The sequence below is a fragment of the Egretta garzetta genome, unplaced genomic scaffold, assembly GCF_000687185.1.
Source record: "Egretta garzetta isolate BGI_Z169 unplaced genomic scaffold, ASM68718v1 scaffold313, whole genome shotgun sequence".
NCBI classification, from domain to species: domain Eukaryota; kingdom Metazoa; phylum Chordata; class Aves; order Pelecaniformes; family Ardeidae; genus Egretta; species Egretta garzetta.
Window position 1 is genome coordinate 2795617 of NW_009259063.1, and position 24409 is coordinate 2820025.

Here is a 24409-nt window from a genome sequence, read left to right on the forward strand (position 1 = left end):
AAAAAAAAAAAAAAAAAAAAAAAAAAAAGTCAGGGTCAGTTTACACAAAATGTTAGTGGGGAGGGAGGTGTTTTTTCTCTTACTATATAAATGTAAACCCTAGCGTCCAAGTACCAGTGAAATACCAGCATTCTCACTTCAGCACAGCATTACTAACCTCTGGGGAAGGGGGGAGGGAAGGGGTCTGTATAGGTATGTTCTTAAGTAATGCAGAAACATCTTAATCTGGAACGGCCAAAAGCACCATAGTCTTGCATCTAGACTTAGAGCAGTCACTATTAGACAGTTTTAGATGAATACTGATTATTAATCACATCATATAACGAAAGGCTATCAACAGAAACTACGCAAGTAGCTTTGTAGGTCATCACCAAACTCTGTCAACCAAAGTCTTCATCACATCAGAGCTAGATCACTAGCAAAAGACAAAGTTATTTTAACACTGAGAGTATTGTTAAAAAAACCAAAACAACCTGAAGTCCCAATATGTCTGAATAGTATTAAAAATGGCTTATATCATAAGCCATTTATTGAGATGGTGAGGAACAAAGGAAAAATGAAGAAATCATGTGGATGCAATTCACGCTTAAACAGCCACATGAAAAGTTTTCCTTTGATCCTCAGAGCCGTGAAAAGGTAATACGAAACTGCTGTGAAAACCAAAGCAAAACCCATATCCAATAAAACACTTAAATGTAGCGTCCATACTTCTGATAAACTATACTGATAAGGAATGATCCCCCACTCGCAAAAGATGAACTCAGTCTGAAGTATCATTAGTCATACCTGACTTTTTTGCTGATGGTGGCAAGTTGCTGCCAGCACCTCCAGTGCCACCTCCTCCTGGACTGCCACCAACACCGCCAGGGCCACCAGGGGAACCAGTTTTCTTGCTCAGGAGACTATTGAAGAAGTTAGCCAGGACTCCTTCACTAGTAGCTCCAGCTACAAGGGGAAGGAGAGGAAAACAACACCCACAGCTCAAAACTAAAACCAAACAGATTTTCTAAGTAAATACTGATTTTGTGTTAGTCAATCTAAATAAGCACATTAAAGAAAGCAGGCAAAGCAGCTATTTTACTTCCCCAACCATATTTGTGCCCTCGTAAGAAAAGGTACCTTTCATATTGGGATCAATTTTTTTTGACCCAGTAGGGATAGGTGTAACACTGGCAACGTTTGATGTTACGGATCTATTTGGTGTCCTAGGAGATCCTCCAGGAACTCTTGGGGAGGCATCCTATGCAAAATAAAAAAAACAAAATCCGAAGCTGAACTAGTCAATCTTCTACAGAATTAAATCATGAAGCATAAGAGTACATGAAATAAAGCCTTTGCTCACACAGCTCCTAATCTTTTTTTTCATAATGTAGTAACCCACGTAACTGCAACAACACAGAATGAGATTTTGACGATCGTGTACAAGATTTTTTTTTTTTTTTTACACTTGTTTGACATTCATACAAGTACTAGCTTTTCTTTTTATGTCAATGAGAAACTTGAAAATCCGTCTGTTACTCAGCAGTGCCTCTGACTGTAATGAAGACTGCACTGATTAGATCATAGAGGAACTACACCGAATTTCTTGGAAAGACACCACATACCACCAATCCCGTGGAAGGGACTAAATGCAGCCCAGGAGAAAAAGTGTTACTCATTACTTCAAGGATAACACGCCTGCAAAATTGCAGTTTATCTAAAAAGGTAAAACTACCTTTATAAGATCACATGCTCCCCTGTGTTAACCTTTTAGTTATTTTATTTGTATACAAGTAAACGCACATTTATTATCATTTAATACAAATTTAAATGTACATGATGTCCTAGTTTTCATTTGATCTTAATTTTATGCCAGAGTCTTCATACTCTTAGAGAGGTAGTGCCAAATTTAGGATATGAAACTCACCAAGGCAATTCAGCCAACAGAGTTTGCTCCCTGGCACGCTCTTGGGACAGAAATGGGAGTCAAACTGCTTCAATGCATTCTAACATACGAGAAGTAAAGCCATGACATTTAGCCCTTGCTGTCAATATTAGTTGTCATGACTAGCTGTGAAGAAGTGCCATAATTTTAGAGCAGTACACAATACACACTCTAAACACTGGGTAGTTTTAAAAAAAATTAGATCAAAGAATATTTGATAGTGCAATTAAAACAAGCAACCTTCTAAATATATGAAAGTGAATCGTTTTCATGTGGTATTTAAAATTTTTATTACTAACCACTGGCCTTCCTGCAGCAGTAGGTGGTTGTTTCGCCAGCTGTGACTGCAAAAAACAAACAAACCCATGTAGTGTTAGATATTACAGTAGCTAAGAATACAAACCCAAATTAGTAGTGAGAATGTTGTTAAATGAAACACTGGCTGCTTGTTTTATAGATGGAAAATTACCTGCTGCTTCATAAGAAATACTTGGTCGTCTTCTGCTACAATTTCTTTTTCATGAACAAACTGCAATACAAAAACATTAATGTGATTTTGACTAGAAGAAATGCATTTCCTTTTATTCTTCCCCATGAATATGACCAAGGCATTCAATGATGAATTAAATGTGTAAAGTACTGTTGACTGCAGATCATGTTTTCTGTATTGAAGACAGCTACCTCATGATTCCATTTAAGCTAAATTAGTAAGTGAAATAGATCTTGGGATCTGTAAGAAATATTCACAGATGCACATGCTCTGCAGCATGATTATGTCTCCGTTAACTTATCCAGGCCCAACTTTGGTATTATTTTATAGATAGCTATGGCAAGAGTGACTCTGCACCCGCGTTGCATCAGACTTGTATATGAATGGGACAGAGACATCTTAGATCCTGGGTCTATGCATCAAATCACTCTCCCTCCAAATAAGCTCACCACAAAAAACTGTGCCAGAACAAGCGTAACAAGTATCAACAAAGTTTATAATCCAGATCTGGAGTTTGTAAGTATGCAAAAACCCCTGTGAGTTATATTCTCCTTGGACACTTAATGATTTAATATACTACTATAGATGTCTTGATTTTTTCCCTAAAGATTGCAAAAAGGACACAGTATTAGTTTTCTCAGCTAAAATAATTCACACTTGGAAGTATGATCAGTCCCAAATTCTTTGCTTTGTTAGAAAAAGCCATAGAAATATTTGCCTTCAGTAACTTCTGTATGCATGGGGCCCACAGCTGCTGACATTCTGTTCAACAGTCCCACATGTGTTTTCAGGTAGTTCTGTCAAAGCCTTTTGTTAATTAGTACAAGAGAGAAACCATACTGAATATACGTACGACCCGTTTCCACATGTTTATTTTTGATTTTACACTGTCTCAAGCGTTCTTATTTTAAATAGCCCAATAGCAACAGAAAGCATTAAGTTACGAGCAACTTGGAGCAAAATGGAACATTCTTTAAAAATATTAACTCAACCTGACCAACAGCTAAATGACACTTAGACTTTTCAATGCCAAATATGTATTAAAAGCAAAACAAGTATATTTGTAGTACTAGACAATGTAACAGCGGCAGGAAAAAAAAGTGTAAGCTGGAGAAGAGCTATACAGATCAAAAATACATAGTAATTTTTTGATAACTGAAGAACTGCAAGAACAAAATAAAAAGACAAAGTAAGAAAAAACCCACATGGTTTATCACACCCTTATGATAAATTGGAAGCAAAGTCTGAAAGAAAAAGAAACGGTCAAAAAACTTACAGATAAATAAATAGATAGGAAGTCGAATGCCAAGACATCTCAATTTACCTTTCTGACCGGTGGTTTTGTTATGATATCTTCAAAACCGTCTTCTGCTTTTAGTGTCTGAAAGTTCTCGTGCAATATTCCTATCTTCTTGTCATTATCCCAACCTGCAGGACTAGAGAAAGGATTATTTGGCTTTAAATTCTATTGTTACTTCAGGTTATTCTTGTACTGCACAGAACTGAGAGCCAGAAACGTTGTCATAGGTCCCATTCCGCTCTGCAAGCTAGTTATTGACTAGTACAACTATTTGGAGATTGGTTCACCCTAACAGAGAAGAGCAAGATCTCTGGGTTTAACATTTCTCTTTGGGGCAGTAAGTATTTAAAATCTCAATCCACTGGCACTCGCCAAACTCCAACTCATGAGAATGTTACATGGAACTTCAAAAAGCGTAAACAAAAAAGGCTCTAATTGCTGTTTTAGTCTTGCACAAATACATTTTGAAGTCATATAGACATAATAATGCAGGTAGCTTACATAAATACTGCATCTTTTTCCACAACAGCAGCTGGAACATTGAAAGGAAATCCATACAACTTCTGGACTATGTATTTATACACTAAATCAATGTTTTTGTTCTCCTTTACTGAAGTGTAAATAAGTGCTGCCCCATCTGAATAAACTTGTTAAAGAAAACTCAGTTGAGTGGTTAGAAAGAGATACAAAAGTGACCCTTTTTTGACAGTTTAACCATTATCTACTTTGTAGAATTTAGAGAGGGAATACAAAATCAAACAGGTCAAACAACTGCCAACACTTGATTTTTGAAATAAGCTATTTGGCAACTTAAATCTTTCTTTCCACATTTGTTTTAGGCCAACTCAGCTATTGCTTTCTAGGTAAAGTACAGGCTCTTCTCACCTTAGAATGAAGGCAAACGAGTTGTGCTCTATCAGTTACTAAAAGACCGAGAGTGCTTAATGTTCCAGCATAGTTCAGCATCACATTAACACAGCTTTATTAACACAGCATTAATAAAAGCAGCCAGGGAAATTTTGAGTAATTTTTAACTTTAGGATTATAAAAATGCCACCCCCCCTAATTTATTTGTACATGCAGGCAATTCAAATTCTAGAAGGAAGTTATATAATGGGATCCAATTCCCACTCAGTGAAGTTTAGACTAAAATTCCAAGTTTTACATGGCATCCACAATCACAGAGACTAATTCCTATGCATCTTTTGTAGTCTTCCTCCATCCACAAGACTTATTACAGTTACCCGTAATTCCATTTTGAAAAACTGGGCCTTGGAAGCCTTTTGAAGGAAGTGCCACGTTGGTACTCAACTGAGGTTCCTGAAGTAACTTTTCTATTTGTTCACTGTGGCCTCTCCAATAGCATTTAAGCTTCCCTTTAACACAGCAAAAATGATGATGACACAACGCAGTCATATTACTGGCATCTGAAATCTACATCTCAGCATGCCTAGCCGACTAAATAACCCTAAACAGTATTTTATGCACTTCTAAAAAAAAGAAGTTTAAAGATAATGATAGCACAGCGACAGCTTATGTGCATTGTCTCTGTACCAACACAAGAGAAGCCAGTGGACCTTTCCTACAGCAATTCACACGTCTTTCCTTCCCGCATCACCTCATCCCGTGGAATTACTGAATGCTGAAGAGACCGCATATTTGAGTCAAAAAGAATAGCATGCCTTATGTGCATATGGAAATGAAGGCAAGTAAAGAAATTCATGGTAAGGGGACATGCTAGACTCTTGCAGCTCTGTAAAAAAAGAAAACGAACAGAAGAGTTTAACTCAACATTGTCTTAGGAGGTAGCTGAAGCAGCCTGCCGGCTACAGTAAAGGAGTTACATACTACTTTGGTATAGATGCACATATTCTTTTAAGCTGGTCATAATGCAAAGATTTAATTCAGTTGTTATCATCTGTATCATGTGTTAAAGGATACATTGTAAGCAAAACCGTCTGATATGCGACTGAATGAAGTCAAAGTGTTCATCTCTGTAGTCATGCTCTTTTTCCAGAACACTGATGGCATCACACTGTCAAGATAAACACAAAATTAATATGCCACTTTCAGTTATCTGTTGAAATAGCAGTGCTGCTACACGTCCAGTTCATAACTGGGCAAGGGGGATGGAGTGGGGTGGTGCAGAGAAAAAAAAGCTTGCTGAGATAGTTTAGAGACATAATGGAAGACAATTCAAAAACCAAGACAGATATATAACTTGATGTGCAGGTACTGAGGTCAGCATTAACTTGGGAGTTAAACTGATTGCTATTTTTCATTCACTCCCCCTCCAATGCAATAACTCAAACTCTTTTGAAATCTGACCCACCGAATGACACCACCATTTTCTGCTCAATGGTGGCGTTTTGTTTTGGGGTTTTTTGGTTTTTTTTACACTGTGGCATTACAGAACACAGTGGTTTTTATCCAGTTACAAACTAGCCCTTTGCAAAGGGAAGCAAAAGCAAGAAATGTGGAAACAAAGAAAGAAAAAAAAAGGGTGGGGGGAGATGAGTAACAAGAGTGCTAGCAGGTGAGAATGAAGCTGCTTTTCAAACAAGAGGCTTAGCCTTCCAGTGAAGGAAGAGCATATGCATCAAAAGGTTTATTCTTTCACTGTGGGCCAGCAGAGGCTGCAAATGCAGTATGCTTAATGCCAATGAGAACTGAAGAGCCGGGAGAAAAATCAAAAATGAAAAACCAAAATCAGCCACAAGATAACCACACCATTTTTTCTTTAAACTAAGAACATGGTCACATATCCAACAGAAACCAAAACAGATCACAAGAAACACCCTAAGAACTGAGAAAAGTTAACAGAGCAGCACTTCACTAACTAGAACCCTCAAATATATTAATCTCCATAAACAGATCAGAAACATTAAAAATAAAAAAACCCAAACCCTACTAAAACATTATTTGCAGAATGAAGACGACTATGGAGATCAAGGGGAATTCTAGTCGCTTAGTGACTAGTTCACTTCTATGTACAAAACCATGTCTGAGGTATTCCTCAATTCCTTGAAAGCTGGTATCACTAAAGGAAAAACTACTCCCAAACTACATGCAGTCAGGGCTTCCAGAAAATAACCAACCTTCAACATTAAACATTTTTAAAGAATTCTTATCCAGGGTATTCAGAATGACTTAAAACCCATGTGCTTCCCACCCCGAATCCACAATTGACAGAGTTGCTTAAATTAAACATACAAAAAACCTAAAATGTGAAACAAACCTTTGTACAAACTACTACTACTGGAATGCCTAAGTTACATGTTAGTGTATCTGCACCCAGGGGTAAAATCACACTGTCATCTTTGTCTTCCTGTAATGAAGTATTTCTTCTCTGTGGAGAAGCTGGAAAATCCTCGCCTGGTTCTACATATTCCTGGAAGTCTCTTACCACTGAAAGTAAAAAAAGTTATATTAAAAGATCAGCTCCTGTATTATTTCAACAATGATTTCCACTGCCATTGATCTCTAGCACTGTTGATTGTATAGTACTTCTGCTTCTTTACGTTGAAAAAAATTGAGCATGCACCAAGCACTGACTATTTGTTTCCTCTGTGCAGCGCAAGAGAGAACTACTAAGATTGAAATCTGCTCTACCAGCAACCAGAACATGAGCAGATGAAACTGTCCACAGGGACAGCATCGACCCATTTTTCTTTTATCATTGTGGAACCACTAGGCAGTAAGTACTAACTATTATTGCTTGATACATTTCCTAAAGGACATAAGTTTCCTTGCGTTCTTCTGGGAAAAATTAACAGAACAGTTTGCTAGAATAAACAGAATTAAGCCTTACACATATTGCTTAGCTGCTACCGTATACCAGGTTTTACCTAAAACCCCTTTGTCCACATTTCTCTCTCTGTACAGTCAATCTACAGTAGTAATAAGCAGAAAGAATAAATACATAAACATTAGTTATTAACTAACTTAAAAATTAGTTAACAGCATATTAAATATTTGGTATGCTTTTACAATAGAGCAGATACTACTTTAGAATTTAGCAAGGAGGGCAAGTCAGACTATTACAAGAATTAGAAAGATAGAGTTAGAACTCTCTTGTCATGTTCTGATGCATACACCCAAGCCTCTAATGATATTGTCAGTTACTATTCCTACAGTGCAATATTAGGCACAAAATGTCTGTACCTTTCACATCAGGTCCTGTTTCACACAGCAGAAACAGGATTCTACCAAACCCTACCACTGATTACTTCTGAGTAGCACATCCTCATTCAGCCAAAAAAGAAAAAAAATAATTAAAAAAAAAATCAGGCAGCAAGACAATTCAGCTGCATCAGGCACACGAGCAGTGAACTATTTCAGTACACAGTCACTGCTTTGTCCTGATCTATGTTAGTCCTCTGCTACTTTCACTAAACTGACTGAAGCTCTCCGATTTCATACCTAGAAAAGCATGAGTTGAATTAACAGAGCAAGACTTATTTCAAACACCCTAGAGAAAAAGACGTATTAGGCCAAGATTATTCAAATTTTCTACAGATCTTGGAGTTCACAATCACAAAAAGCACGTGCACAGATTATCATCTCTGCTCGAACAGTCAACTCAGGCTTTTATTCAGGGAATGCTGCTATTTCTGTCTGGTCTGAGAACTTCTGAAAGCCTCCCAAATCAACTGTGTTTTAAACCCACAGTTCTCACCAAGATACACCAGCTGCTCAAGGGAATCTTGCCTACACAGCTTCCTCTCTGTTCTGGGGTAATTGCACGCTAATATAAAATTCACACTACTCCAGTGCTAGAAGTCCTCCAGTAGATTCCTAAAATTACCATTGTATGATCATGACATACTAATCTTTATGCAGAAAACAGTAAAAAGGAAGATAGATGTATTATATCACAGCTCAAAGACTATGGAATAGAATCTCAGGTCTTCCTCAGAGACACAATTAAAATGACCAGGCCACAAGGCTTCATTAGACACAGCTGAATTCAGTAATAGGAAGAGCTATTCCAACCCTTTACACACAGCTGCTATGTATACCCTTATGCCTTCCTGTACCAGTTTTAGTCCTCACAGGGTCTGTCTTTGAGTGGAATTAAGTTGCCAGAACTGGAAGACAAATACAGCAGCACACCTCCAGAAAGCTACATACACAAACCCTCTGTAGTCCTCTTTGCAGGTTAAATCAGCTCGTGAGAGACTCTTGGGAGCACTGAGCCTGACACAAGAATAAAAGTAGGATCATATAGCCAAAAGTCAGGTAAACAAAATTCCTCCCTCCTCCTTTTGGCAGCGTCAAGCTGCTGCCCGCCTAGCAATGCAAGAAGCCATACCACAGGTGGTTCAAGCCAAAACCAGCTTCCCATCACATCTGGACTGTGTCCAGGGCTTCTATTACACCCAACACACAGACCATCAATATCCGTAAGAAGTAGACCACATGATAAAACAACAAGAGAGCAGACAAAACTTTTAACGAGCAGCTGCTTTTCTTGAGTCACTTCATCATTTAAATTTTCTGGATTTTGTAGAGTTTCACTATTCTGCTTGCTAAGTCAGTAAAGAAGCAAAACTAGCATATACATTTTTGATAACTGAGATACTGTGTCCTTACTACTTTCATCCAGTAAAATCCTATCCTGAAACTGTTGAGGGGGTGTTTAATACACACACTAACACCACGCCCCCAAAACCAAACTAAACAGAAAACTGCACCCAAAAGAGCTCAGCTCCTCCCTCCTAAACAAGTTCTTGTTGTGGAAGATACGATTCTCAAGGATGATACTCCCCTTACAAAAATATCTCTCTTTAAAAGAATAAACAAAACAACCAACACCCCCCACCCCCATTCCAGAGTATCTACAACTGTCACCTTATGGGCTACTTTATCACAGCATGACTACAACCTGCATTTCTGAACAAGCTACTCAGCAATCTGGCAGTCAGTTGCTTAAGAACATACCAGTCCCAGAGAACAACTTCAGACTTATAAACAAAGTTTAATCATGCTGTTTGATCTTAACACACAGCTTTCTCAAATGCTCTTCCTCATAGTACCTCACTAAGAGACGAACGGGAAAGATTCATGTTTTAGTACCCCAAAGGAAACACAGTGCCTATCCAAAAGTAATATGGAGCTGTAATGTAAGTGAGTTCCGTCAGAGAGTTTAAGGAATCCTGCAAAATTTTTGCATTCTGCATGTTTAAAACTAAAAAGATAAGACACTAATAGAGCTATATCATATCCATGGCAAAACATATAGCTGCATTAGTGTCAATAATAATTATGGTAAAACTTTTCAAGTAGAAAGGGCCCAGACATTACCACGCTGTCATGAATCCTTTCCACATTTACACTTTTGATAGGCAGGGATCGGGTCCCAAATTCTCTAGATTGACTAGTTACAGGAACAGTTAAGAAGCTGATGCAGTGATTTGCCTTTTAAATAAATAAATAACATTTAAAAAAAAATTGAAAGCTAAGGTGTTTTTTCACTTGGGAGAATCTCATCTAGAAAAATCTGTAAGAAGCAACATTGTAAATTCAACCCAGCTGTGTTCATTCTGAAAGCTCCCCCCCAATAAAGGTACTTCTGTCAGAAAGAAATACTAGTATTTTTCATACAGCTACGTGAGATTTATGTGAAGCTTGACTTGCTTGATAAATCCTAATTCAGTAACGTTTCCAAAGAATGAAAAAAAGACTGCAATGGGGAGATTAAATGGTGCAGAAAGCATTAAGCATATTTGATTTAAATGGACTCTATGTATTTGCAGAATACTCACACTTTTGTTCCATTTCTTTCATTTCTTCAGGTGGAATTTTTAACTTGTCAATATGTTCTCTTACAACACTTGCCCATTTTTGTAAAGAATCCAGTGCAGTCCAAGGTCTAGACATGTCTACTACCAACATAATTAGAGTGTCCTTTAGAGAGCTTGCCTCCATAGCAAATTTAAGAAGACCTTTGTGATACAGGTCGCCATCCAAAATCCACACATTACATCTTGTTTGGTCTACAAAAAATGGAAAAACATTTTATGAGACTTACTTGAAACAGTCCACCACATAATGGCTATTAAATCTTCTTTAGACATGTAAAATACAAGGAAGAAAGCAGCTGATGTGTTTTATCAGTCAAGTGAACACACATAACGCCACAGCAAACTCCAGCTTGTGGAGACCCCCTGCTCCCAAACCCTCATGTTTAATGGCTGATAACTGAAGATCGCAAATACATTACCTGAAAGTGAGGATCCAGAGATAGCACTCAACACTTCCAAAATCAATGTTCACCATTTTAGAAAGGGAAAACGTTTTCTTCAAGATGCCGTTTAGAAGGGGGGAACGGGGTGAATTCACCCATCCCCTCTCAGCCCTTGGCCTGCTCAGCTCTCAAGGACTGCCATCTCCCCTTCAAAACCCCAATGCGATATGCCTACATAACTCTTAAAAGAACAGGATGTACCTCGTTCCTTCAGAAAACTGGAGCAGAACTGCAAGTTTTTAATGATTTAGATGGAATTATAGCAGGCAAGATAGTTACTCTTCAGATTTGCAAAATAACAAACATCATACAAATAGACCATTCTCACTGCTTTTTCTTCCCCTAAAACACCATATTCCAATATTCAGAGACACTTCCGTGGTAAACGAAGAGCTGGTGATTCAAAATTAGATGGCTTAATAGAATTACATTTTGCCTTCAGATAAGTTTTTATTACTCGCTACAGAAGTTCTGAGACAGACATTTAGACCAAACTCCCAATACTCTTAAGCCTGGTCAAGTCATCTTTGAGACCAATAGCCAGACATGGAAGTCAGAAAAGCAGATGATTTCAGGAAAAAAAAAAGGGGGTGGCTAAATTCTTCTGGTTCTCCTTCTATCTATATTTGCTCTTATAGCATGGACAAGAGTTCCCATTTTTCCCCACAGCTCCCACTATATCCTTATTCACACCCCACACCCTCTAACTATCGCCTCTAGATAATTCATTGTACCTCTAGAGTGCCTGGTCACCGTCCTCCCCTTTTTCCCCCCCTATAGAAGCATCAATTATCCATTCCATAACTGCAGGTATTTGGGGTCTGGATTTTGAACAACTTTTTTACTATCTAGCTGTAAAGCCAACTTCTACTTTATTTTCTCCTTCCTTCAAATTTTTGGGTTTGTGGTTTGGGGTTTTTGTTGTTGTTTTTTTGTTTTTAAAATCTCCTTTAGCATTGTGCACATTTTCCTACCCATCAGTACATGATACGTAGCCTTGCAGATTCTGATACCACCAAGACAAAGGTTTCTCCATATGTTCAAAAAGATAAATATTTGCTGCAATGCTAGAGATGCAAGACAAGAGCCCAGGCACCTTTTCCTCTATGCCTGAGGAATGCACTTTTGCCTACCATCCATTCAGAATGCTGCACCTAAGACTGCTTCCCTGGTCTTTTCTTTCAGCCTTTTCTTTTGACTGGCTCTTCTCCTCCTCTACCACTTAAAGTGGTCATTCATGGTATCTACAAAAGGAAGTACACTGAGAAACTTCCTCATGATATAAATCACTCATGGCCTAAGATGGACTCCTGCAAATTATAAAGAAAGAAAAACATCCCACTGTCATTCCAAATATCACACTACTGAACCACTGCTTTCAAACTGGTTGAAGGTAATATTAGAAATACAAACTTACCATCTCGATCTTCATCATGGACATTTAGATACAAATACTCCATTCCTCTTCCTTTTTTGTATTCCTCTATTCCTTGAATTTTTCCTATTAAGCTAGTTTTACCTGCTCCATCTTCACCTGAAGAGATAGAAGTTAGATACCACTCAATCTTTAATCACAGTTACATATTAAAAACCACATGGGGCAAGAAGAAAACCATATACTAACAGTGACTGAGATCATTAAAGTTTGAAACATAGCAGGCTTTGCCCAACTCATCCATCTGTTCAAAGTGCATGCCTCAGCTTCAAGTTTTATTTGTAATTATTAATAAATGCAATTATGCCACTAACTACCCTATCTGAAATAGGCTCTTTTATGTATCTTTAAAGATATTGTAAGGAGTAGTTAAACACCTCTAAAAATTTCAGTCTTTCAACTGCAACCAAAGCACTAACAAAGTCTTTCTAAAGTAGCATTCAAGTCACAGCAAGCTCATCACAATCAGGTGGCTACTATTTAGAACTCTCATCTCAAACAGCACACACCACCAGGCTCAGTAAGGCAGATCCTTAGCTTTTATGGGTTGGTTTTATTGAATCTTTTCTCTCTTACAGGTCTAAAGAAACCCTAAACAGAGGAGACAAACAGTAAGCCCCTTGCTTAACAATACATGTGTGTTTTGGGTACACACACAATGACAAGCCTGCAATCCATATCATAGAATCATAGAATGTTTTGAGTTGGAAGGGACCCCTAGAGGTCATCTAGTCCAACCCCCCTGCAGTGAGCAGGGACACTACTAACTAGATCCAGATCCATTCACTCCTATTCTCTCCCCTCCAAACAGAGCTCAGATAACCAGGGAACCTTACAGCACAAACACAGTGTAAACACCTCAACCATTTCCAGAGTTCTTCTTGAAAAACTTGTATGTCCCAGATCTGGAGGACTTCATGTGCACCTCTTCCAGTTTGAAAGAATAGCCAAGCCGAATTTGGACACAAAGCGGGGTTTTGCCACTCTAATTGGGCAGTGTGATGGGCACATAACAGTTAGATATTAGAAAATTCTTGCCACTCACTCACAAGTTATAAAATTAAGATTAAAACCAGGTTCCTAAGTAGTACCTTAACAGTTTTATGCCAAACAGAACTTTTTTTTTTTTTTCCCCAAGGCTCTCCTATACAGAGTATAAACACTTGCTTTTAGCTACATAACAAAGAAAATTTTGAGTTCAAGGACAGTAATCTTCACTGCTAAACACAATGATGTTTTCCCTTTAAAGGGAATTGACCATGATCTTATAGACAATGGTACATTATGGCTACATTAAAAAGACTACAGATTTAACCACAGAAAAGAGCAGAAAAATCATAATTTGATAGACTGATTTTGAATTTACTCAACACATCTTTCCCAAGATTACTGCATGAAGTCTTCAATTTAGAGTTCTGCTTTAGGTTCAGATTCCACTAATAGTCTAGAAGCAACCAGAAATCATAAGATTGTTTACCCTAAGTAGCCTAAAGGATTTTACTCAATGGAATGAAAAGGCATTAAAAAAAAGAAAGCGAGCAAGAGAGAAAAATAAGACCAGAACTGAAGTTTAAGATCTGGTTACTGGTTTAAGATCTGTAGAAAAGTTAAATGAAAAATGAAGTTGTATCAGTTTAACCTTTTCAACATTTAAGAGTTTGTTTGCTAGGTCCTTAACTTTAGTAAATAAAGACATACCTAAGAAAACAATTACAGCTGTGCTTCCCGATGTTTAAAATTAGCTATTTGCTAGTCATACACCAAGTTTTTCCTCTTCTTGTGAGAATATTCTTTTATTTAAAGTTCTGCCCAAGAAATGAAAAAGTTCAAGCTTCTTTACCACAGATGAATTACAATTCCTCCTCTGCCCTCACCCTAGTACTTAGCCAAGCTTCTGTGCTGGTTTTCGCTAGGATAGCGCTAATTTTCTTTACAGTAGCTAGTATGGGGCTGGTTTGGATTTGTGTGCTGAAAACAGCGTTGATAACACAGGGATGTTATCATTATTGCTGAGCAGTGCTTACACAGAGTCAAGGCCTTTTCTGCTTCTCACAGCAACCCATGGGACACAGCCAGAACAACTTACCCCACTGACCAAAGGGGTGTTCCATACCATATGACGTTATGCTCACCATATAAAGCTGGGGGAAGAAGGAGGAAGGGGGCAGGGGGTGCGTTCAGAGCGATGGCGTTTGACTTCCCAAATAACTGTTACATGTGATGGAGCCCTGCTTTCCTGGGGATGGCTGAGCACCTGCCTGCCGATGGGAAGTAGTGAATGAACTTTTCGTTTTACTTTGCTTGTGTGCACAGCTTTTGCTTTACTTATTAAACTGTCTTTATCTCAACCCACGAGTTTTCTTACTTTTACTCTTCCAATTCTCTCCCCCATCCCACTGGGGCGGAGTGAGTGAGCAGCTGTGGGGTGCTTAGTTGTTGGCTGGGGTTAAACCGTGACAGCTTCTTAAATTTGTCATCTGCAAATAACTGGGGAGACTTTATTAAGAGCTGCTGCACTGGCACGTTATGCTGCTGAAGTTGCTATTACTTCTGCCAACCATTTCTGTATGATTCATTCTGTTATTTTACCTTTTTGAACAGGCAGCTTCAATTCATTTGTGCCAGCAGAAGGCTCAAAAGGTAAGACAAAACAAGACTTGTTATTCCTTTTAAAGAGGAGTTGCAGTTAATAGCTTTCCTAGTTTCTCAGAACAGCTGACCTCTAAGTTCTCCTGCATACTAGTTTGTTTTACACAGGTGGCAATAAACATTACAATTTCTTTGCATTGGGAAAGTTTAGCATCTTCTGCAACCTTAACTAAAGTGGCTGCAACTTAAGTCTAAGAAAAATCTGTGGTTATAAAAAGTTGTAAACATGAAAAAAAATACACTTAAGCAGTCTAAACTAAAGTTTGCTTATACAAATACTAATGTCTATACAACTTTATTGTTTGAAAGTGCCCATGCTAAACAATACAGGCAAACTTGAACTATACATCCCACAAGTCCCTTATCATGGCTGTGTGTTGTGCGATTTCCTCCCCACCCCCTTATTTCCAAATGCCTGAAGTAAACTGAAGTTCAGTACTGTTAAGGTAATGTCTTATGGCAAAATGAGAGCTGGAATTTTATTTTCCCTCCTCAGGTTTTCCAGCAATTATCTTCAGAGCCTACACAGAAAGTAACTTCATCGGTACAGCATAAGACAAGTTGATTTGATGTAAAATTAGTACCTTTGGACATATATGTATGCACAGTAGTTATTTCAGCCTTCCATTATGGAATTAGTTAATTTTAATCTGTTCTGTGAAGAAGATTCTCTACTCCCTTCTCCTTAGCAAATATCCCCCCATTTCAAAACACTAAGATCAGGTAAGTGGATCACTGACATATATAACCATATTATACAAGTTAATACATGCAGAGAGCAGTGCTCAACATTCACTAGAAAGCCAGAATGATGCATCAGTGGAGTTTGAAGGGTCTAGTACTACTTTCATTAATTACTCAGGTAAATGAAGAGAATAGTACCGTTTGCAGATGATAGAAGAGAAACAAAAAGATCTGTGGAGAAAAGGGTTAGAAGCTGTACTGACAAGTGGTCCAAAACAAGTTAGCAATGCATAAACCAAGTAGTCTTCAAGTAGGACAACTCACTTGCAAGGATGGCAAGATAGCTGCCTAGCCAAATGTGCCCTATTCCACAGGAGATCCAAAGTTCTCAACAGATTTAAGCCAAATTAGAGTCGGTGTTATGGAAAAAGCTGTCAGAAAGTAAAACCAGGACCATCATATAGGACATAAGGACTTCCTCCATTTTGCCCGCACAATTAATAATGAAAAGTTCAGAAGAGATGATTGCTTTGGCCAAGAGAACAGGCTAAGACTTGAGGTTCCATCTACCTTTACTTTCTATTTTTAGTATGTTGCATATACCTTTTAAAATTGTGACAGCTGCAAATGTATTTGTATCCTTGTTATTAATTTATTTTTTCCAAACTAAAGTCTTCAATATAAAACACCCGAAAAGTCAACACACTTTGAATATATCTAGTTATGCTGGGAAAGAGCAGCAGTATAATTTTGCTTTGTCCTTACTCTTCAGTGAGAACATCAAAATACAAATCTATCTTGAACCAGTGCTTATCTAAAACTCCTGAATAGTTACTACAAATCTCATTAGCAAATGAATTCTAAGTGCATGCAATGCTAGCTTTTAAGACTTCTCAAAACTCAAACATTGCATTGTGATGCCTTTAGTAAGTATATATATTCTCTCCACCAGAGGAGGGGGGAAATATTCGTGACTAAATTGAAGTCTATTAGCTAATTTAGGTTTGATGGATAGTGTACAGCATAGTAATGCAATTAGTGTTAAGTACTACCAGGGACATATATAAGTGTATTATGCTTTTTAAAAAAAAATAATTTCTCAATAACAATACTTATATACACACACACACTATACGGCATTTGAAATTACAAACCCTAGGACATTTAGGCATCTTTACCTTTTTTGCTGTCTCTGGATATCTCTCTAAAGCATATGAAAAAGTAATGCTGCTTAGTTTCAGACAAAGGGGAATTTCATATTCCTCAGACTTAAACATCTTTGCTTTAATATTACAAAACAGATTTTTTTTTTTTTTTAAAGTGCTACTGAAGCAATATATAAAACAGAGCCTTATGCACCTTCAGAAAGTCATATTCATCCTCCTCTTCCCTCCAAAATTTTTGAGATGGAAAATCCTTTAGCTTCTTCTTTATTTCTAACTCTGTGATAATCAGATTAACAATTGACTTCCGTATGTAAGTTCACAGAGCAAAACATTTCTGACACACAATTCTCAATACAGAATTGCAAGGTAGAATAAAAATCAAGCAGATTGTTGCAAATTTAAGACATTTGCATCCTTCTTTTGCAAATAAGATAAAAGGTCCTCTTTTTCCAGAGTAAATCTTAAAGAATGTAATTCCCCATTACATCAAACTGCACTTACACATTAATACTATGGTGAGGAAACAGAAGCGATGCTGCCAGCAAGCTGTACTACACACCAAAGCTGAACGCAAGTAAAAGAGGGACAACAGATTTAATTCTGCAGAAAAGTCAGGCTAGGAAGCAGCTGAAACAAAGCCAAACCAATCTGCTTACACACAGTATTTCACCATCTTGTTAACAAAATGGAAAGTCTTCTGCTCAAGTGAAGAAAGGCCATTTCATTATTCTTCCTGCACCACTACAGGTCACTCCTCTGATGAGCTCCTCAAATTCGGGGTGGTGTTCCTCAAAGCTTCTCTGTCCAAGGTGCTACTCCATCTACAGACCAGGGTTTGGTGATGGTCCTTCTTGTTCCTGCCTTCAGAGATACAGGAAGCTGACCCTGCCCAGCCTCCTCCCTTCTCACTAGTCCAGGCAAAAAGTGTGTTTACTGAGCAGAAAATGGAGTATCACTAGATGTTCTGCTACAATACAGAATTTAGCAGAACGGTCACCTGTAGATGGGAAGGATGGGCAATGAGGTGAATTAACCGCCTTCTGTGAACACAGGCAAGCGAGCACTTATCTATGAACTGCTACTTAAAACTGTTCAACCTTAAACTATCCCATTAGAGACAGCTTAGGCTCTCTGTTACAGACCTTCTCTAAACTTTCAATTAAACATTTTAAAATTAAGAATATTTACTACTCATGCTATTTCCACATTTCTTTCGGTTTAGAAAATGAAAACAGAAGTAGATTTTCACTTAAGATATTTCTTACTCCTCACAGAAGTCTGTACATGGAAGAGCAATCAATGTGTTATCTCCAGGACAGACATAAGTTTTGATTTTTATTTTAAAGTGTTTCTCCACTGTAAAGTGACAAGTGTGTTTAAAATATGGCAAGGCAAAGAAGCAAGAGGTGAATGATGTTTCTTTTCTGTCATCAGTATTGTTGGTCTGCCCCCCTTCAATCTGGGGCTCTGATTTTTTTCAACAGCTTGGAAAAACCCTGGATGCACTTAACTGTGTGCAATCTATAATTCTACTGGTTCCTTGACAGAGTTTTTTGGTTTGCTTTTTAAAACTATCAATTAAAATTCAGCTTGATATGGGAATTACACAACTCCTCTCAAAAAAGTATGTTCAAGCAAGGCCAAGCAAAACTAGATATAAGGGTCCTAATTAACCCCTTCCACCTGCCCAAAGGGCATATTTTTGTAAACTAGCCTTACACTTTTTACAAAACAAAGACAGCTTCTGGGTAGAACAATTCACAATATCTAATATTTCTAACATAAAACATTGAATATTTTTGTTAATAGAAAAGACCCATTTCCCACTTAAATATGATAGAACAAAGGCAAACCCAAACCTGAGTTATCAAACAGGGCAAAAATGCCTTCCCAGAATCACAGAGCAATCTCTACTGCACACCACGTGAAATGTCTGAATCCTAATACAGTGGAGTGGAGACATTAACAGTCATCTTCCTACTAGAACCAAGCACATGTGTACTATAGCTGTTTTCAAGATAAAACACTTCTCAAGCTAGTAATTGCCTTTTCCACAGCCACATATTAGTGAATGAGACTTGTTTACACATACTACAGTAATTGAAGAATGCCTTTTGCAGAACAAGACCAAAATAATCAGAGTAGGCCAAATTTAGTCTGCTTTTAGAGAACTGAAGAAGAAAATTAATTATGCTGATGAGATCCTTCTCTAGAATCCCTCAAAACAACATGGAAGTTCATAAGTAGGTCATATCAAGCCCTCAAAAAACTTGCTGCTAAATTATAATTTACTCATTGGACAAAAAACTCCTCCTCCTCTAAGTTTATTTTACTCCACTAGATGAGTCTTTCCCCCAGACCACATTTGGTATCTCTGTGGCACTGAAAAATTAAGTAACTTTTCTGAGGAGCATCTTAACTGCATTTTTGCATTACAAGATGATAGAAAGCAGACTGTAGACAACTGTTCCAGCATGCCCTTTGTTTGTCAAGTCCTGCACCACAAGAATACACTGTGGAAACAGGTACAGCAGTCACAGGGTTACTTATGCTTGGAGAAACCCACAGTCAGAGAAACCCAAATATTGCAGAGAATTCTATGGTGAATATGAACAGCATACATCTCTAATGCAAGCCTTCTCCTTTAGCACAGTGGCAAGACATCTAGTGTATTTTACCCAGGTTCACAACCAAAATAGAATAATCCCATGTTACTGTCAAAGGGACATCTTTATCGGTACTCCTGCCACTAACCTGCCTAGAGAACAGGGAATCACAATTCCTTTCACTGTTCCTCACTTTTTGAGCTATTTCAGAGATAGATCCAGTAATCAGCATCACCTCTGGCAAAGCAGAGACGAATTCAAATAAATGCAATTCAAGGATTCCAGAACTTCCTGTGCTGTTCCAAGTAAGTTTTACTACACAGCATCCATGTAATTCTGGCTTTTTGGAAAGGCACTGTAGCAGGAAGGACACTATGAAGACGTACTACTTAGTTCTAAAAGAAATGTAGCTACCAAGCAAGCAATTAGAATTTTATCTAGGTCAATGGCCCCTTCAAAACAATTGACACTTTAGAAGAATAACTCTGCTGATTGAAACAGAACTCTGCTACATTTGGAAGGCTTTCATCACCTGAAGAAGGTGAAGTTGCCAGAAGAGGAGGAAAAGAAGCGATCTGACTTAACTTCTGCAGTACTAGAGAATTAAGCAACATTTGAGATGAACAATATGGACAGTATCACAAGCAGTATTTCACCAGCTGTAATGACAAAATGATCACAGCAAAACTTTCAGCTATTTGAATAGGAAAAAATAAAGTGGAAAAGTAATTTTTAGTGTTGAGTACAAATTTAAGTCAGCAGATTTTATATACTCCCATGAGGATTTCCTGTACCCAAACTGAATTTAAGTTCTCTATATTCCATGGGTCTGCCAAAAGAAAGTAGGCAAGAAGCTAAATTGGCTCTTCCAGACATACCATTTTCTGCAGCAACAGCCATTCCCAGTACATGTACACACATAAAAGTGTACCTGTAAATTAGCTGTAGACTGTGGAAACTTCTTCTCAAGCATCCTGACAGCCACCGGAGATGAGCAGAGCTCAAAGATTCAAACAAACAGGCCTGGCCCTGAAAAGTGAGATGTCTGGGGTAAAGAGAAAATGTGGACACAAGGCAGCTGAACACTCACTGCCCGCTGAACACAAAGCCTTTACCACCAAGTGGGTAAAATACATAAGGAAAACCAAAATACTAGTGATTCAGCAGCAGCCTTAAGTGCGCAATACAGATACTTGGAGTCAGGTGTACATGTGTCATTGGATGGTTTGACATCATTAGAATTGCAAGCAAAGAATCTACTATGCTTCAGAGACAGAGGAATGTATGAAATACAAAGCCAGAGAGAAAGCAACTATTCCGTTCACTTACAAGCGGGGAGCCTGTTTTCTTGTGCATCCTGGAATGACTTTGAACATTACTGCTAGAATGCATGCTGCAGTTTATTGGATAAATGATCAGTTGGGTCTGTGAATCTAAGCCTTCACACATTCTATAGCACTATGGATTCTACCCGTGACCTGCAATGGTGACTACTTAGCTGCTGCTCCCTCTATTACTCTTGCTGGTTCAGATATAATTACATCAGGAAGGGAATGAACAAGACAGCTACCAGTTATAAGCATCAGTTTTCTCATCACACTCAACAAAAAGCATCTCCTCTGATCAGCTACCTTTATTACAGCAGTGAGCAGAAGAGGCAGTCCAGGAGAAAAAAAAAAAAAAAAGAAAAAATCCCAGCAACAAAACCAAAAACACACTCTTTTGGCTACCTGCAAAAAGTAGCTAGAAATGTGCGCACCCAATTTCCTTAAGAAGGCTGGCATAACTTGCGGAATGAGGTAGCTATGGTCACTATGACAGAACTGCCTAGGAATCAGAGCATACCTGCCCTACAGAAAAGCTTAGGAAAGCTTGTGTTTTTATTATTTGTTCACAGCAGAACAGAAAAATATTTTTATGCTACATGAGGTGCCAATCAAGTTTAAAGTCTTCACGGAAAAATAGTTATTGAAACAGTGTAAGTAAAACTAAGTCAATTATAATTTTTTTGGCAATTTTGAGCAGAGAATTAGCAGTATTGTATGTCAGCTTTCACTTCACAAAACTATGTGCCATATCTAGAGATTAACATTTGGCATTCCAGTTTCCTTTAGTTATTTCTGTGATGTCTTGAACTGCTTTCCAGGTTCTTAAAAATGAGATGTTAACATAGCTAAAAATTAATATGGAACAAGCAGAATCAGCATGCCAGACACAGCCAGGTTCCCAGAACAACTAAGTATACAAGTATATGCAGCATTTGAAAAATATAAATGCTGTAGGCAAATTAGAAAACTTGTGCTAGCAAACAAAAGAACACTAAGTGGTGGGGTTTTCTGGTTGTTTTTTCTGTGGGGTTTGGGGGGTGGAGGGGTGTTGGAGGCTTAGGGGATTTTTTTTTTTTAATGCAGTTTGTCTTGAAAATAAGCATTCATTTGTCACTGTATGTATCATATTTCAGCTGGGAAGTTCTGACCAATATAACTGTTTATATTGCAAATATTTGCCTACCACAAAATGAGTGAAACCCATCAAGATCCTGGTCAGCTTTACAACTCCTGCTTAAAAGCATTCAAAGAACAGTGAAACTGAAAATAGTCATGGCAAGAAGTGATCTGTATGAACAACAAAAGCTAGTACAAAACTATTTAAAGGAACAAAGCTTAAAAATAGAGGAAACATGAGATAACAGAGAAATTGCAAACATACAGCTCAAGAACCTGAAGAGACAGAACTTCACATACTGAATCTGTGCAATACAGAACTGTATATCCTTTTCCTCTGCCAGCATGCTTCACGAGCAGCATCATGACTTGCAAGTGAGCAAAGTGTAATACATGGATTAGGTATTCTCACAAAGAACATGCCCATGGTCCCATTGGCCAGTCCTCAGATCTGATGCTCTTTTTCCTGAATACATGCCAAACTTTTTTTTTTTCCCCTTGGACCATGGCCTTCTAGAAAACACAATTCCTAAGAACGAACTAGAATTTCTTCTACACATCTGCACATATTTTAAAAAAATGCATCAGTCAAAAAACAAAAAAAGTCTTACATTAAGTCATTCCATAAGCTCTACATAAATGGGTAAAGAGAAAATTTCTATACAACAGACTAAACATCACAAACTAAACAAGCATTTGGAAACATTCTGTGGTACCCTCTCCAGTTCTGAAGGAAGCATGGTGTTCAGTTATTGAGTACTAAGGATTGCCTGACTATGAAGAGAGAAAAAAAACCAAAACCCAAGAGTATAATCTTCTTGACAAGGATCACAGCCTGAAGAAGAATCTTCCAACTTCAACAAGGACAATCATCCAATTTAGTTTCAAAATATCACATAAAAAAACCCCGTCAATCATAATGAAATCTTTCCTTTCTTTAACACCAATAGAACTTCCAATCTTAATATCCTGTACTTAATTACATAACATAAAAAGCAACAAATTAAAGGGCAGCAAGTCTTGTAACAGGGTCACTAGACCATCCCATCATCCTTGCACCGTTTTCTCCTTCACAGTCTGCTTTAAGTCACCACTCAGCTTATCAAAACAGGAAGAAAAGGATCACAGTGATTGCTTTAGGATTATGGAGGAAAAAAACCTAACTTGAAAAACCACAAAAGAGTACAAACCACTAGACTACATAGAATCATAGTGTGCAGAGAGTCCACAGGAATATCTTTACTGGTTTTTTTAACCACGTTTCCAAATACTAACACACAGTTCTTCCTGGGGACAGGGAGGTTGGCAAAGGAGGGAAGAAGCAGTTAGTTAACAAATCCATCCACTCATTAAATTGTCTACTGGTAATAGTATTTAATGGTCTGTCAGCCAGAAAAAAACTCACTAATAGTAATAGCAATAATATATATACACACACACACTTGAGAGCCTGGAGAAAAGAAGGCTACGGGGAGACCTGACTGCGGCCTTTCAATACCTAAAGGGGGCCTATAGGAAAGATGGGGAAAATCTTTTTAGTAGGGCCAGCTGTGACAGGACAAGGGGTAATGGTTTTAAACTAAACCAGGGTAAGTTTAGACTAGATATAAGGAAGAAATTCTTTACAACGAGGGTGGTGAAACACTGGAACAGGTTGCCCAGAGAGGTAGTGGAGGCCCCATCCCTGGAAGCATTCAAGACCAGGTTGGACAGGGCTCTGAGCAACCTGATCTAGTTAGCAGTGTCCCTGCTCACTGCAGGGGGGTTGGACTAGATGACCTCTAGGGGTCCCTTCCAACCCAAAACATTCTATGATTCTATGAGAGCATCCATTTCTACCCCTCCCCCATGAAGTCGTTTTTTTTTTTGCTTGACACATCATTTCTTCTTTCCCTCAACACCGAATAATAGCTGGGTCTCTCATTATTGCCCTATCAAAGTCCCATTCTGTATCTCCTGATCCTGGCCAAACGCAAGGTTGGACTAATGCACCGGGTGGAGATAACACAGCACAATGAAAGCCAGCAGCAGTAAACGATGCCGCGGCTGCACAACTTGCTGATGATATTGCTGCTGACAAGCTCCGTGCGTGTGGGCAGGACACAACCATCACGCCCGTACAGCCTACCCCACCCTCCGGCCAACAGGGAGCAGCCGTCATTGATACCGTACGGGCCACGGAAGCAATTTTTCTGTTTGCATGACACACCATAAAGGACCAGCAAGCAGCACTGGTTGCACGAACGAGGGAGGTTTCAGAAAAGGCTGAAGGACCCGGCACGCACCCCGAAGTCGACACTCATCAGGGGAGAAAGACAATAAAACCCACTCTTCCAAGCTGCCTCTACCTAAGGAACTAGGGTGGGTGAAGGATAGTAAGGGTATTATGGGCAGGTGCCTACAGCGAGTGGAATACCTAAAGCACCTAATGAAGCAAAAACATGCAAGGGAAGAAGAGAGGG

General features: G+C 38.4%; 1 protein-coding gene across 4 annotated transcripts in view; it reads right to left on the bottom strand.

Moving 5' to 3' along the window:
• DYNC1LI1 (dynein cytoplasmic 1 light intermediate chain 1) overlaps positions 1–24409 on the bottom strand; it is a 27806-nt gene that overhangs the window by 3070 nt on the left and 327 nt on the right. The window contains exons 2-13 of one of the 4 annotated variants that reach the window (XM_035890695.1): positions 20435–20532; positions 17554–17894; positions 12381–12497; positions 10482–10712; positions 6953–7122; positions 5656–5749; positions 4216–4351; positions 3739–3850; positions 2394–2453; positions 2224–2268; positions 1120–1240; positions 787–945 (exon numbers count right to left, since the gene is read on the bottom strand). In XM_035890695.1, coding sequence (XP_035746588.1) covers positions 787–945; positions 1120–1240; positions 2224–2268; positions 2394–2453; positions 3739–3850; positions 4216–4351; positions 5656–5749; positions 6953–7122; positions 10482–10712; positions 12381–12423 — 1171 coding nt within the window. In that variant the 5' untranslated portion in view covers positions 12424–12497; positions 17554–17894; positions 20435–20532. Of the gene's footprint in view, positions 1–786; positions 946–1119; positions 1241–2223; positions 2269–2393; positions 2454–3738; positions 3851–4215; positions 4352–5655; positions 5750–6952; positions 7123–10481; positions 10713–12380; positions 12498–17553; positions 17949–20434; positions 20533–24409 lie in introns of those variants that run through there. The other 3 variants (XM_035890694.1, XM_035890696.1, XM_035890693.1) reach the window with 3 other exon arrangements.